Below are 15,782 nucleotides of genomic sequence, written 5' to 3' on the forward strand. Positions count from 1 at the left end.
AGCTTTCAGCAGTTACTGCACACCTGCACTACAGTGGGGGTCTCTTTCCATATTCTCATCTTCCCCACTAACAGACTGCTTGTTACTAGGTGTTACGCTTATCTGAGGGTAAGTTTGGTTTTTGGTTTCCGGGTCTGAGGCAGGGTCTGTGAGCCTGCTTTTGGATGGGATGGGCTAGAAAGTTATAAACCTTTCTGTCCCTCCCACCTGGTAGTCCCAGAACCCTGCCATGTATCTGTGGTGGTCCTTGGGCAGGAGGAGTTGTTCTATCCCTTTCCCCATGGTACAGATCTCTGTTTTTCCTTGGTTCAGGATCCTGGACCTTAAGAGTGTTTCCAGCCCTTCCCTCAGAAGGCTTTTGCTTCTGCCCTTCTCCCGGAAGGACCATTTTGCCTAGCTCCTGTGTGACAGAAGGAAGATGCTCTAACCTCTTCCTGAAGTAGAAAGGTTTTGGGTTTTTTTTTGCCTCTACCCTTCCGCCAAAAGGCCATGGGCTGGAGACCTGTGGAGAAGGGCCTGCAAGTGGGAGCTCCCCTTGAGTTTGGTGCTCCCAGTTACTTCAAACTAACATGCTAGCTCATGCTTAGACATCAGGAATTTAAACATTTTTTGTTGTTTTATCTTATTTGCTTCTACAGCAGCCACCTCTTCCTCTCATGCTCTGTCACAGGTGAATAATTTGTGTGTCTTATCTCTCCTCAGATGGGCTTGTCACACTTTAAAATTAAGTTCCCTTGATTTCCTTGTAAACTCAGCTCTCTGATACACTCAAGGAAAGTTATGATTTTTGCGGGTTATTTGGATTTTTCTTGTTAGGATGGGAGTGACATGCTCTTACAGCTTTCCACACCCTGGAAATGGAAGAAGAACTTAGGCTTATGTTTTGTATGTCCTTGCTTTTTAATTTCATTTTCTAAAATAATTTTTATTGTATTTTATAAAAATACTGCTTTGTGATGGATTGAAAAAGAGAACAAAACTGGTCCCTCATCAGTGTAACAAGCATGGTTCCAAATGCAAGTAGTTATAGTTATGACAAGATTGTCCAATGTATGGGTGCCAAAAGTGAACTATTTAGCTATAGAACATTTCTTTTGGAGCTTATATTTACAGATATCAAAAAAGGTTCATACTAATTCACACCTAGCGGAGAGTAAGGTACTAGGTGTGGTTAACCAAATATCTTCACTTTAAAAAACTTATTCTGTAGCCTATCGTACAACATAGCATTGCATTGCTAATTTTTTCCCTTTCTAAAATAGATGTGTAGCATTTGTCCCAATTTTCCCTGATGTAAGGGTTAATTTATTAGCAATATTTCAAAACGTCCCAGATTTTCTCTGGAAAAGGCATATCAAAATAAACTGCAAATTTTACCAACCAGCAAAGGTGCTAATTAAATGGAGACATAAGAAGAGAAAGTAGCCTTGAAGATATTTAGGAAACTATACCTCTAATTTCCCCTGATAAAAAGGTTAGAAGCAATAATTATTTTAAAGTATGTTCTCATAACACTTTTATTATGAACCTATCACTTTGGTGCTCTTTTGTCTATCTTCCCCAACAAAACAGCCAACACCTCAAGAATAGTGCTATATTCATCTTCATTCTTTTCAGTAACTAGCACAGTGCCTGGTATATAGCAGGATCTTAATGAATGAACACTGAGTCAATGTATATTGAATGAAATGAATAGATCTGGTCATTGTTCTGCCTAGCTTTTTCTTGTGTTTTTTTCCTATGGGCTCTATCACTCCACCCCCTTTTCCTTTCCAAGTGTATATAATTAGATCTCAGAGAATCTATATACACCAGCATCCCTTTTCATGCCCACTACTGTTTGAAGACTCTGCTGGCAGCCCTATCTGCCTAATCAGCTGGCCTCACACCTGTAATAGTAGCATTAGGGATGAGATAGTTCTCGCTCTGTCCTTTATTGGGATAACCCAGCAGACTATCTGGTGGTCAGCCTTTCGAGCCAGATAAGTTTCTCATAACCACCTCAGAGCCTGGGTGAATAGATTTCTATCTGACCTGCCTATTTTATCTCCTCAGTGGTCATGTTTGCAAGTGACTCACATACCTCAACCCCTAAACCTCCTTGAGTCACAACAAGCACTTCATTTTAGCTAATATATTTTATTATTTAGTTTTCCACATGCTGTGATCAACATTCTGTTAGGATAGATAAGGAGAATGCCACTGAAAGCAGAAATTATGTTATTTCTTTTTGAATCTTTAAAAATTTCTAACATAGGGGCGCCTGGGTGGCACAGCGGTTAAGCGTCTGCCTTCGGCTCAGGGCGTGATCCCGGCGTTATGGGATCGAGCCCCACATCAGGCTCCTCCACTATGAGCCTGCTTCTTCCTCTCCCACTCCCCCTGCTTGTGTTCCCTCTCTCGCTGGCTGTCTCTATCTCTGTCGAATAAATAAAATCTTTTAAAAAAAATTTCTACCATAGTAATATGCCCACAGTAGATATACATTATTGAATGAGAGAATAAGTTGGATCCTGCATTGAAAGCTCTTCTTAAGTCCCCTCCATGAATTAACTTACACTTATACTTTAGTTTTTCCTTTCTTTGTTCCAACAACTCATTTTTACTTCCTCATACACCTCCACGGGAATACTAATGTGTGTTTGATGAATGTAAGTGATAATCCCTGCTAAGACCAAACATACCTTGCAGTTCAATAAGGTTCACATTTTTCTATAATCATATTATTAGCTAATCTCACTATTCCCAGAGATTTTAAAGAAAAGAAACTCTTACCCAGCCTTAGCAACACTTATGGTTTGTTGCTCCATTGCCTCATGGATACTGGTTCTATCATGCTCTTTGAGGCTGTTAAACTCATCGATACAGCAAAGGCCCGCATCTGCAAGTACTAATGCCCCAGCCTCCAAATTCCATTCTCCTGAGTCTTTCACAGCAGTTACCGTCAGACCTAAGGAAACAAGCAAGCTATGTTAGTTTTTATTTTCAAAAGCATATCTTATACCTATGAGGGGAAAGTACCTACATTTTAAATGGAAAAGAGTCAACGCTTTTATTTCTAATCTGTGGAGAATGAATGGCATCAGACAGAGAACTGGTGGTTCCCAAGGGGAGGAGGAATGGGAGGATGGGCAAAATAAGTGAAGGGAATTAAGAAGCACAAACTTATAAATGAGTCATAGGGATGTAAATACAGTCAATAATATCATAATAACTTTGTATGGTGACAGATGGTAACTAGACTGATCATGGTGAGCATTTCATAATGTATATAAATGTTGAGTCACTATGTTGTATACCTGAAATGAACATAATATTGTATGGCAACTACTTCAATTAAAAAAAAATGAATGAGGGGCGCCTGGGTGGCACAGCAGTTAAGCGTCTGCCTTCGGCTCAGGGCGTGATCCCGGCGTTATGGGATCGAGCCCCACATCAGGCTCCTCCACTGTGAGCCTGCTTCTTCCTCTCCCACTCTCCCTGCTGTGTTCCCTCTCTCGCTGGCTGTCTCTATCTCTGTTAAATAAATAAATAAAATCTTTAAAAAAAAAAAAATGAATGGCATCAGGACAACTATTTCTGGTGTCCAGGCACTGGAAGGCCTCAGAAGATCCTATGTTCTGAAAATATAAGATGTGTCATTGAGTATTTTATAGCAACTAGAAGTCCCCAAATATTCGCTTTCCTTGGTTGGTATCCTCACTGAATAGAGGGAGCAAACAGATCTCCAGAGATCTTCTGACAAGAGGTTTGGTATTATATGCTGTTTATAGAGAAGGGTCCAAAGACAGAAAATGGTAGATATTAGAGTCCAATAATGAAAATGAAAAGTTTGCTCCTAGTCACAGTGTGAGAAAGAAGATTCCCTGGTATGTCTTTTCTGGTTTTGATTCATCCTTTATACCAGTGGTCAAAAGCAAAGGCATCAGGGGAGCCTGGCTGGCTCCATCAGTTAAGCATCTGACTCTTGGTTCAGCCTAGGTCATGATCTTGGGGTCATGAGAGTGAGCCTCGCAGCGGGCTCTGCGCTCAGTGCAGAGTCTGTTTGAGATTCTCTCCTTCCCCCTTTCCCTCTGGCCCTCCCCAACTTGCACGCATGTGCACACACTCTCTCTCATAAATAAATAAAATCTTAAAAAAAAAAAAAAAAAGGGGCAAAGGCTTTGGAGCCACACAGGCTTGGATCCTGAATCCGGGATCTGTCATTCTGGTTGTCATACTGTAGGCAAGTTTCCTAATATGTTTATTCATTTATAAAAGGGGATAACAATGGAATGTATCTTACTGAGTCTTGGATATTCAAATAGAATATAATACAATTCTTTAAAAGGTGTATGACACATACTGAGTACTTGTAACACCTACTGTGGATAAAAATTGATAAGCTAGACTGACCATGAAAAAGAGGAGAAACAAGTTACAAATATCAGGAACAAAAGGGGGATATCACTATAAACCCTACAGACACTTAACTAATAGTAAGGGAATACAATGAACAACTCTATGCCCTAAGTTTGATAACTTAGATGAAATGGTCAAATTCTTTGAAATATATAAACTGTGAAAGTTTATCTAAAAAGGAACAGATAGCTTGCATACTCTTATATCTATTTTGAAAATTGGTTATGTAGTTAAAAACCCTGCAACACAAAAATCTACAAACTAAGATGACTTCATGGTGAATTCTACCAAACATTTATGAAAAAGATAATTCTAATTCTAAAAAAAATTTTCAAAAATACAGAAAAACAAGGAACACTTCCCAACTCATTTACTATAGCCAGCATTAAGATACCAAAGCCAGATAAAGATATATTAAAAGAAAACTACAGACCAGTATCTCTTATAAACACAGATGCAAAAATCCTCAAAAAAAAGAAGCAAATCAAACAATACATAAAATAATAGATTATAACCAAGTAGGGTTTATCTTGGGAATGCAAGGCTAATTCAACACTCAAAAATTAACCAATATAATTCACCATATCAATAAACTAAGGAAGAAAAAGCAAATGACCAACTCAATATATTCAGAACACCTGACAAAACTCAACAATTATTCATGATATAAAAGTCTCTCAGAAGCCAAGAATAGAGGGAACTTCTTCAGTCTTATAAAGGGTATATACAAAAATCATGCAGTTAACATATTTAATCATAAAAGACTGAATGCTTACCCCCACCCCCACCCTCATCCCCAAGATCAGAACAAGGCAAGAAGATTAGCTCTCATCATTCTCATTCAAAATCTTGGTGGAGGTTCTAGCCAGTAAAATAAATGAAGAGAAATTAACAACCGTCAGATCAAAAAGGAAAAAATAAAACTGTTTATATTTTCAGACAATATGATTATGTATAAAATTCCAAATAATGTACAAAAAAGCTACTAGAACTGAGTATAGCAAGGCTGCAGGATGCAAGTCAATATACAACAATCAGTCATATCTCTATATATTAGAAAAAAATAAAAAACTGCAATTAAAAAATAACACAATTTGGGGGGCCTGGGTGGCTCAGTTGGTTAAGTGTTTCCTGCTTAGTGTTATCTTGAGCCTTTGGCTCAGGTCATGATCTCCCAGTGGAGCACCGCTGTCTGGCTCCCTGCTCAGCAGGAAGTCTGCTTCTCCCTCTGCCCCTCTCCCTGCTCACACTCTCTTTCACATTTTCGTTCTCTCAAATAAAATCTTTAAATAAATTTAAAAATAAAATGATACAATTTATAATAGCACCTGAAAATATGAAATACCTGGGTATAAATCTTTAAAAATGTGCAAGATCTGGGCCGTGAGTTCAAGCCCCACACTGGGTGCAGAGATTACTAAAAAAAAATTAATTAAATTAAAAAAATGTGGAAGATCTGTATGTAAAAATTATAAAACACTAATGAAGGAAATCAAAGATAACTAATGAAATCAAGAGATATTCCATGTTCATGAAATGAATCGAAAAACTCAGTATTTTTTTTTAAGATTTTATTTATTTATTTGTCAGAGAGAGAGTGAGCACAAGCTGGGGGGAGTGGCAGGCAGAGGGAGAAGCAGGCTCCCCACTGAGCATGGAGCCCAAAGCAGGACTTGATCCCAGGGCCCTGATATCAGGCCTCCCCACTGAGCAAGGAGCCCAAAGCAGGACTTGATCCCAGGGCCCTGATATCATGACCTGAGCTGAAGGCAGACACTCAACTGACTGAGCCACCCAGGCATTCCTGAAAAACTTAGTATTTTAAAGATGCTTCCCCAAATTCCTCTATAATTCTCCCTAAATTGGTCTATAGATTCAATGCAACTCCAAATACAAATTTTTAAAAAAGATTTACTTATTTATTTGAGAGAGAGAGCAAGCAGGGGTGGGGGGGTGGGTGCAGAGGAAGAGTCTTAAGCAGACTGTGCACTAGGCACAGAGCCTGATGAGGGCTCAATCTCACCACCCTGAGGTCACAACATGAGCAGAAACCAAGAGTCAGACACTTAACCGACTGAGCCACCCAGGCGCCCCCCAAACAAAATTCTAATGGGATTTTTCTTCTCATAGAAATTGACAAACCGATTCCAAAATTTATATGGAGAAGCAAAGGAAATAGAAGAATCAAACCAAAAAACAAAGTAGGAGGTCATGATTTAATTTCCACATTTACTACAAAGCTACAGTAATCAACTCAGTGTAGTACTAGAAAAAGAAGAGACAGAGAGAACAATAGAATAGAGTCCAATAATAGACCCACACATATCTAGTCAAGTGATTTTTTTGATAAAAATGCAAAAGCAATTCAATGAAGAAAAGATAATCTGTTCTATAAATGGTGCTACAATAACTGGATAGCCTAATGCAAAAAGGAAAAAAAAATCAGTCTTGATCCATACCTCAAGTCTGATACAAAAATTAACTCAATGAATGAAAAGATCTAAATGAAAAATGTAAAACTTATAGATGAAAACTCATAGAAGAAAATACAAGAGAAAACCTATGTGAGTTCTTCTGTTTTCCAGTTCAGCATTTAAGGAGCTCAGAAGTTGCCACAAGTTGCCACTTGTTTAACAATAAGTAAAAACCTGAACAAACTGAAAAATCAGTAATTCTCCTAAGGCGCATTAGAGAAACGAGGTCACAGGGCAAACCAATGCTCCCCAAATTAGAAAGATAGACAGAGAATCACAACTTACCAGAGCTATTGTTACATATATGGAAACCGGTAATGGTATAAGAAAACCTGAACTGTAATTGATGAATTTCTGGAGGCTCAATGTGGACAACTCTGAGAATTAAAATCTCCATTCATAGGGGACCCTCATACTTTTGTGAGTTTTACCTCCATGAGCCGTCCCAGGTTCTCACATTAAATATTGGCAATTTTTCTCTGATACTGTAAGCAAAGAGATGGAAAGTCTAAGAAAAACATTAAAATTCTAGAGATCAAAAACACTGTAAAAGAAAGGAAGAATGCCTTTAATGGGCTCATTAGTGGACTGGACATGGCTGAGTAAAGAATCTCTGAATGTAAAGGTAGTGTAAGTTTCAATGGAAACTTCCAAAACTGAAAAGAAAATAGGAGACAAGGTGAAAAATAACACAATTGAGTATCCAGGAACTGTGGGACAACTACAAAAGGTGTAACATAAATGTAATGGGAAACCAGAATGAGAAGAAAGAGAGAAAGGAACAGAAGCAATATCTGAAGCAATAATGACTGAGAATTAGTCATTAATTGATTAATGTCAGACACCAAACCATGGATCCAGAAAACTCAAGATAACACTAAGTAGGAAAAATGTTTAAAAAAAAAACTACAGGTAGGCATGTCATATTTAAATGTCAGAAAATCAAACATAAAGAAAAAAATCTTGAAAGAAATCAAAGGAAAAATGCAACTTACCTGTAGAGAAGCAAAGATGAGAATTATACCCAACCTCCCCTCAGAAACCACGCAAGTAACAAGAGTAGAATGAAATATTCAAAGTATTGAGAGAAAAAGCTTGCCAGCCTAGAATTCTGTACCTTTCATGAAATTATCTTCAAAAGTGAAAAAGAAAAAAAATTTTTTTGAGGTAATTTGTTGCCAGGAGACCTGCCTTGCAAGAAATGTTAAAGTTCTTTAGAGAGAAGGAAAATGACATAGGTCAGAAACTCAGATCTACACAAAGGGACCTGGTTGGCTCAGTTGGAAAAGCATACAACTCTTGGTCTTGCGGTTGTGAGTTTGAGCCCCACACAGGGTATAGAGATTACCTATATAAACAAACAAACTTAAAAAAAAAAAAAACTCAGATCTACATAAAGTAAGGAGGAATGAAGAAAGACTAGGTAAAATAAAAACTTCTGTTTTCGTTATTCTTAATTCATCTAAAGTAGTTTGTTAAAAATAACAGCAATAATATATTCAAATATGTATGCTTATATGTGTTTATGTTCAAGTGAAATGATTGAGAGAAATAATAAAAAGGATAAGAGGGAGGAATTAGAAATATCTTGCTAGTTATAAGGTACTATGCTACCCATGAAGTGTTTTTTAGTGTTATCTGAAAGTGGACTTGGATTAATTGTAAATGTATATTGCAAACTCTAAAGCAACCATTATAAAAGTTAAAAAGAAGCATAACTGATATCCTAAGAAAGGAGAAAAACTGGAATCATATAAAATGCTCAGTTAAAACCATAACAGGCAGAAAAAGAGTGGAAGATAAAAACAGGAACAAAGAACAAGGGCAACAAATAGAAAAAGCTAACAAATATGGCAAGTATAATCCAGCTATATCAATAATCACTTCGAACATTTATAGTCTAAATACACCAATCAAAAGACAGATTATCAGAGTTGATAAAAAAAGACCCAACTATACATTATCTATAAGAAACCCACTTAACTTTTACTCTTTTTTGAAACTCACTTTAAATATAAAGACATATAGATTAAAAGTAAAGACAGAGAAAGATATACTATGCTAACACTAATCCAAAAAAATATGGGAGTAGCTATATTAATTTCAGACAGAACAGATGTCAGGGCAAGAAAAATTATCAGGGAGACAGAGGAGTATTACATAATGATAAAAGGGGGTCAACACTCCAAGATGACATAACAATCCTTAATATTTATGGGCCTCAGAATATGTGAGGTGAAAACTAGTTGAAGTCAAAGGAGAAGTACATGAATTTATATTCTAGTTGGAGACTTCACCACCCTCTCTGGGAAATGGACATAACCAGCAGGCAGAAAATCCGTAAGGCCATAACTGAACTCAAAAGTACCATCAATCAACTGAATATATCAAGCATCTATAAACAACTTCATCCAGCAACAGCAGAATGTATTTTTTTCTCCAGATCCCATGGAATATTCGCCAAGATAGACCATACGCTGGACAATAAAACACACTTTAGCAAATTTAGAAAAGAAATCATAAATCTTCTCTCAGACCACAGTGTAATTAAACTAGAAAGCAATAACAGAAAGAGAACTAGAAAATCCCAAATTATGTGGAGATTAAACAACATACTTCTAAATAACACATGGGACAAGGAAGAAATCTCAAGAGAAATTTAAAAATGTTTTGAACTAAATCAAAATGAAAACATAACTTTTCAAAATGTGTGGGATGCAGTGAAAGCAGTGCTTAGAAACTGATAGCGCTAAGTGCATGTATTAGAAGAGAAGAAAGATCTAAAATCAATAATATAAGCTTCCACTTTAGGAAACTAGAAAAAGAAGAGCAAATTAAATCCAAAGCAAGCAGAAGGAAGGAAATAATAAAAATTACAGCAGAAATCAATGAAATTGAAAGCAGGAAATCAATAAAGAAAATCACTGAAACCAAAATGTGTTCTTTGATAAGATCAATAAAATTGATAAGCTAAGAAAAAATGGGAAAAGAGACAAATTACTAATATCAGAAATGAAGAGGGGACATCACTACTGATCCTGTTGACATTAAGCAGATAAAGAATTATTACAAACAACTTTATTTATTTTTTTTTTTTGAAGGAAGAAATAAAACTGTCTTTATTTGCAGATGACATGATTATCTATAGAGAAAATCTGAAAGACTCAGCAAAACCTCCTGGGTCTAACAAACAAGTACAGCAAGGTTGCAGGATACAAGGTCAATATATAAATAAACAAAATATAAAATATACAAAAGTCAATTGCTTTTCCTATACACCAGCAATGAACAAGCAGAATTTGACATTAAAAACAAAATGCAACTTACATTAGCGCCCCAAGAATGAAATACTAAGGTATAAATCTAAAAACATATGGACAAGATATTTATGAGAAAAACTATAAAACTCGGATATAACTTTATGCCCACAAATTTGATAACCCAGATGAAACAGACCAATTCCTTGAAAGACACAAGCTGTCAACTCATGTAAGAAGAAACAGACAATCTGAATAGGCCCATATCCATTAAAGAAACTGAATCAATAATTAATAACCTTCTAAAATAGAAAGTACCAGGTCCAGATGGCTTCACTGGTGAATTCTACTAAATATTTAAGGAAGAAATGATACCCATCCTCTACCGTTTTTGTAGAAGAAATAAGTAGAGGTAATACTTCCTAACTCATTCTATGCCAGCATTACCTTAATACCAAAACCCAACAAAGACATTACAAGAAAACTACAGCCTACATCTCTCATGAACATAGATGCAAAAATCTTCGGTAAAATATTAGCAAACTTGTGCTCACTTCGGCAGCACATATACTAAAATATTAGCAAACTAAATCCAACAACGTATAAAAAGAATTATACACCATGACCTAGTGGGATTTATCTGAGTTATGTAAGGCTGGTTTAACAAGCAAAAAATCAACTGATGTTATGTATCACATCAACAGACTAAAGAAGAAAAAAACCCCACAGAACAGACACAAAAGTCCATTAACAGTAGAACAGATAGAGAAATTGTTGTATATTCATACTGTGGAATAAGACAGCAATAAAAAATGAAGTGCAGCTAAACACAATATAGGTGAAATATTAAAACACAATATTGAGCAAAAGAATACACACTCTACAATTTAATTACTGTCAAGTAAAAATACCAGGCAAAACCAAATTAGTGCTAATAGACCTGACCTAAAAGAAATACTAGGGGACTCTTTCAAGCTGAAATGAAAGAACACTAAGACAGCAACTCAAGTACATATAAAGAAATAAAAAACACCAGTAAAGTTAACTACATAGGTAAATATTAAAGATGGTATCAATGTAATTTTGTGTCTCTTTTCTTCTCTTTTCTTTTCTACTTAAGAAAAAACTGCAGAAAGCAAAAATTATAAAACTGTGTTGATCAGCTTATAATGTATAAAGATGAAATTTGTGTGACAATAAAAGCACAAAAGAAGGTGGAGGGAACAGAACTATACTGGAACAAAATTTTTATATACTATCAAATTAGTATTAATATGAATTAGATTGGTTTTACATTAAGATGTTATAAGCCCCGGGGCGCCTGGGTGGTACAGCGGTTAAGCGGCTGCCTTCGGCTCAGGGCGTGATCCCGGCGTTATGGGATCAAGCCCCACATTGGGCTCCTCCAATGGGAGCCTGCTTCTTCCTCTCCCACTCCCCCTGCTTGTGTTCCCTCTCTCGCTGGCTGTCTCTATCTCTGTCAAATAAATAAAATCTTTAAAAAAAAAAAAGATGTTATAAGCCCCAAGATAATCACTAAGAAAATAACTTAATACAGTAAAAGAAGCAAAAGGGTATTAAAATGATACACTAGAAATTACATCAAGCACAAAAGAAGGCAGTAATGGAGAATATCGCAACAAAGAAGACATAAGCCGTGTAGAAAACAGAGTGGAAAATAGCATTCATAAATCCTACCTTATCAGGTAAGTACATTAAATGTAAACAAACACTTTAATAAAAAGCAGTTTGTCGAATGAATACAAAGACATGATCCAACTATGTGTTGTCTACAAGAGACATACTTTAGACAGCAACCAGAAGAGGGATGCAGTGGCTATGCTAATATCAGAGAAGTATTTTAATACAATTACAAAAATATGTTAATGTGAGAATAGCATTTACAAGTGAAGATACAATCACACTGGCTTCTGCACTAGTTAGATAACATCTAGAGCAGAAGTCAGCAAACTATGATCTGTGGGCAAAATCTGTCCCAACCACTTGTTTTTGTAAAAACAGTTTTTTTGGAACACAGTCATGGTCATCATTTACTTATTGGCAATAGCTACTTTCACACTACAATGGCAGAGGTAAGTAGTTGTGACAAATACTGTATGGCCCTCAAAATCTATGGGGCCCTGGGTGGCTGAGTCCTTAAGAGTCTGCCTTTGGCTCAGGTCATGATCTCAGGGTCTTGGGATTGAGCCCCGCATCAGGCTTCCTGCTCAGCGGGAGGCCTGCTTCTCCCTCTCCCACTCTCCTTGCTTGTGTTCCCTCTCTTGCGGTCTCTCTCTCTCTGTCAAATAAATAAATAAAATCTTTTTAAAAAAATCTAAAATATTTATTGCTGGCCTTTTACAGAAAAAGGTTGCCGACTGTTGATTTAGAGTATTAATGTTTACTTCTGGGACATCAAATTTTAAAAGAAATACTAATAAAAAAGAGAAGGGTAAACAGATAATAAAGGACAAGGAAATAATGCAATTTAAAGGATAGTTTATGGTACAGGGTATGATTAGCATGAAAGAAAGATTTAGAGAAGAGAAAATAATTTTTACATATTTAGAGAACTAATCCTTTGGAAGAGAAATTAGACTAATTGGGGGCAGCTTCAAAAGAAATAACAGAGACCATCATGCTGAATTTTATAGGGAACTACTGGAAAACTTGAGGTGCTTAAAATGGAATGGGGCTATTTTACAAAGCAGTAACTTTTCATCAAAGTAATTATGTAAGCAAATGTGGAATGTCCATTTGTCAGAGGTAGTATAAAAAGACACCCATGCAATTAATAGGTAGCTGTGTAAAAAGGTAATTAGACCGGACATTGGGTGTCGAAATTACTTTTAATAAGTTAATAAAATATGAAAAAGGAATTAGGAAATACTTTGAGAAGAAAGAAAACGAGGACACAACTTACCATAACTTATGGGACGCAGCTAAAGCAGTTCTTAGAGAATAACTTACAGCCATAAATGCCTACATTTAAAAAGAAGAAAAATCTGAAATCAATAACCTATACTTCCACCTAAGACACTGGAAAAAGAAAAGAAAGAAAAAAGAAAAGCAAACTAAATGCAAAGCCAGCAGAAAGAAGGAAATAATAAATATTAGAGCAGAAACTGAAATAGACAATATAAAAATGATAGAGAAAATAAAACCAAAACTGACAAGTCTTTTAGGTACCTGACCAAGCCAATAAAAGAGAAGAATCAAATTACTAAAATCAGGACTCAAAGATGAGACATTATTACTAACATTAGAGAAATAAAAAGGATTATTATAAGGGAATACAATGAACAACTGTATGTTAACTACTTCAACAACCTGGATGAAAAGGACAAATTCCTAGAAAGACACTAACTACCAAAACTGACTCAAGAAAAAAAGAAAATCTGAATAGAACTTTAACAAGAGATTGAATTAGTAGTAAAAATAAACTACTCACGAAGAAAAATCCACACACAGATAGCTTCACTGGTGAATTCTACCAAACTTCTAAAAAATCAAATAACAATTCTTCACAACTCTTCTTTAGAAGTTGAAGAGGAGGGAACACTTCCTAACTCATTCTATGAGGCCAGTATTACCCACATACTTTGGTTAAAGCAAAGACATCACTAGAATACTAAAGACCAATAGCTCTTATAACTACAAATACAAAAATCCTCAACAAAATATTAGGAAACCAAATCCGACAATATGTAAAAAGAATTATACATCACAACCAAGTGGGGTTTATCTCAGAAATATAAGATTGATGTACATCTGGAAACCAATTTATGAAGCATTCTCATATCAACAGAATAAAGAACAAAAAGCACATGACCATCTCAATAGAGGCAGCAAAAGCATTTGACAAAATTCATTACTCTTTCATGTAAAAACACTCAACAAACTAGGAACAGAAGGGGAATTCCTCAACCTGATAAAGGGCATCTATAGAAAATCCACAGCTAAACATCATTCTTAATGGTGTAAGACTAAATGCTTTCCTGCTAAGATTAGAAACAAGATAGGGATGTTCACTCTCACTATTTCTTTCTTTCTTTCTTTCTTTCTTTCTTTCTTTCTTTTTTTTTTTAAGATTTATCTATTTATTTGAGAGAGAGAGCACATGGCAGGGGAGAGGGGCACAAGGAGAGGAAGAGGAGAAGCATACTCTCCGCTAAGCACAGCGCTCCATCCTGGTTTGATCCTAGGACTCAACCACCTGAGCCACCGAGGTACCCCACTCTCAGTATTTCTATTAAACACTGTACTGGAGATTCTGGAAAGGGCAACTAGGCCAAAAATGAAATAACAGGCATCCAGAGGGGGAAATGAAGAAGTAAGACTATCTCTATTTGCAGATAACATAATCTTGCATACAAAAATCCTAAGGAATCCACTAAAAATTTATTACAACTAATAAATGAGTTCAGCAAGGTTGAAGAATACAAAATCAACTTTAAAAAAATCAGTTATATGCCTATACACTTAATTTTTTTAAAGATTTTATTAAGTTTTTTGAGAAAGAGAGAGAGTATGAGAGAGCACGAGCAGGCGGAGAGTGAGAAGCAAACTCCCCACTGAGCAGGGAGCCCGACTTGGGGCTTGATCCCATGATCCTGAGACCATGACCTGAACTGAAGGCAGGGGCTTAACTGACTTAGCCACCCAGGTGCCCCTACACTTTCAATGAAGAATACAAAAATGTAATTAAGAAAATAATTCCATTTACAATAGCATCAAAAAGAATAAAATACTTAGGAATAAATTTAACAAACAAACAAAAAAGAACAAAATTTACACCCTGAAAATTATCTGTCAAAAGAAATTAAGGATGACTTAAATAAATGAAAGGATATCCATGTTCGCTGACTGGAAGACTTAATATTGTTAAGATGACAATATAAGCCAAAGGGTTCTACAGATTCAATGCTATCCATATCAAAATCTCAACTATCTTCTTTGCAGAAATTGACAAAATGATACTAAAATTCATTTGGAAATTCAATTAATCCCAAATAGCCAACATAATCTTGAAAAAGAACAAAGTTGGAAGACTCATACTTCCTGATTTCAAAACTTACTACAAAGCTACAATAATCAAGACAATATGGTAATGGCATAAGGATACAGACCAACAGAACAGACTTGATTGTCCAGAAATAAACCCATACATTTACGGTCAATTCATTCTTGGGGGAAAGAATAGTCTTTTCAAGTGACACTTCTGGGAAATTGGACATCCACATGCAAAAATATGAATTTGGATCCCTACTTCACATCATATACAAAAAATAATTCAAACTGGATCAAAGGCTTAAATATAAGCTGTTAAAAGTATAAAACTCTTAGAGGAAAATCATCCAACAATTCCACTTTGGTATTTATCTGAAGAAAACAAAACATTAACTAGAAAAGATAAATGCACTCCTATGTTCACTGCAGCATTATTTACAATAGCCAAGGCATAAAAACAACCTGAGTGTTGATGGATGAATAAAGAAATTGTGGTATATATACACAATGGAATATTATCGAGCCATAAAAAAGAATGAAATCTTCCATTCACAACAACATGGATAAATCTTGAGGACACTATGTTAAGCAAAATAGGTCAGACAGAGAAAGACAAATACTGCATGATCTCTCTTACATG

At 35.8% G+C, this 15,782-nt stretch overlaps 1 protein-coding gene across 3 annotated transcripts in view; it reads right to left on the reverse strand.

The window, feature by feature from the left end:
- The window catches only part of MCM9 (minichromosome maintenance 9 homologous recombination repair factor), a 99,942-nt gene that overhangs the window by 38,079 nt on the left and 46,081 nt on the right, over positions 1–15,782 (reverse strand). For all 3 annotated transcript variants that reach the window (XM_087865422.1, XM_045798553.2, XM_045798552.2), the window contains one exon: positions 2,776–2,950. In XM_087865422.1, coding sequence (XP_087721548.1) covers positions 2,776–2,950 — 175 coding nt within the window. The remainder of the gene's footprint in view (positions 1–2,775; positions 2,951–15,782) is intronic.

This window comes from Ursus americanus, chromosome 11 (assembly GCF_024610735.1).
Source record: "Ursus americanus isolate L20-20 chromosome 11, mUrsAme1.1.p, whole genome shotgun sequence".
Taxonomy (NCBI): Eukaryota; Metazoa; Chordata; class Mammalia; order Carnivora; family Ursidae; genus Ursus; species Ursus americanus.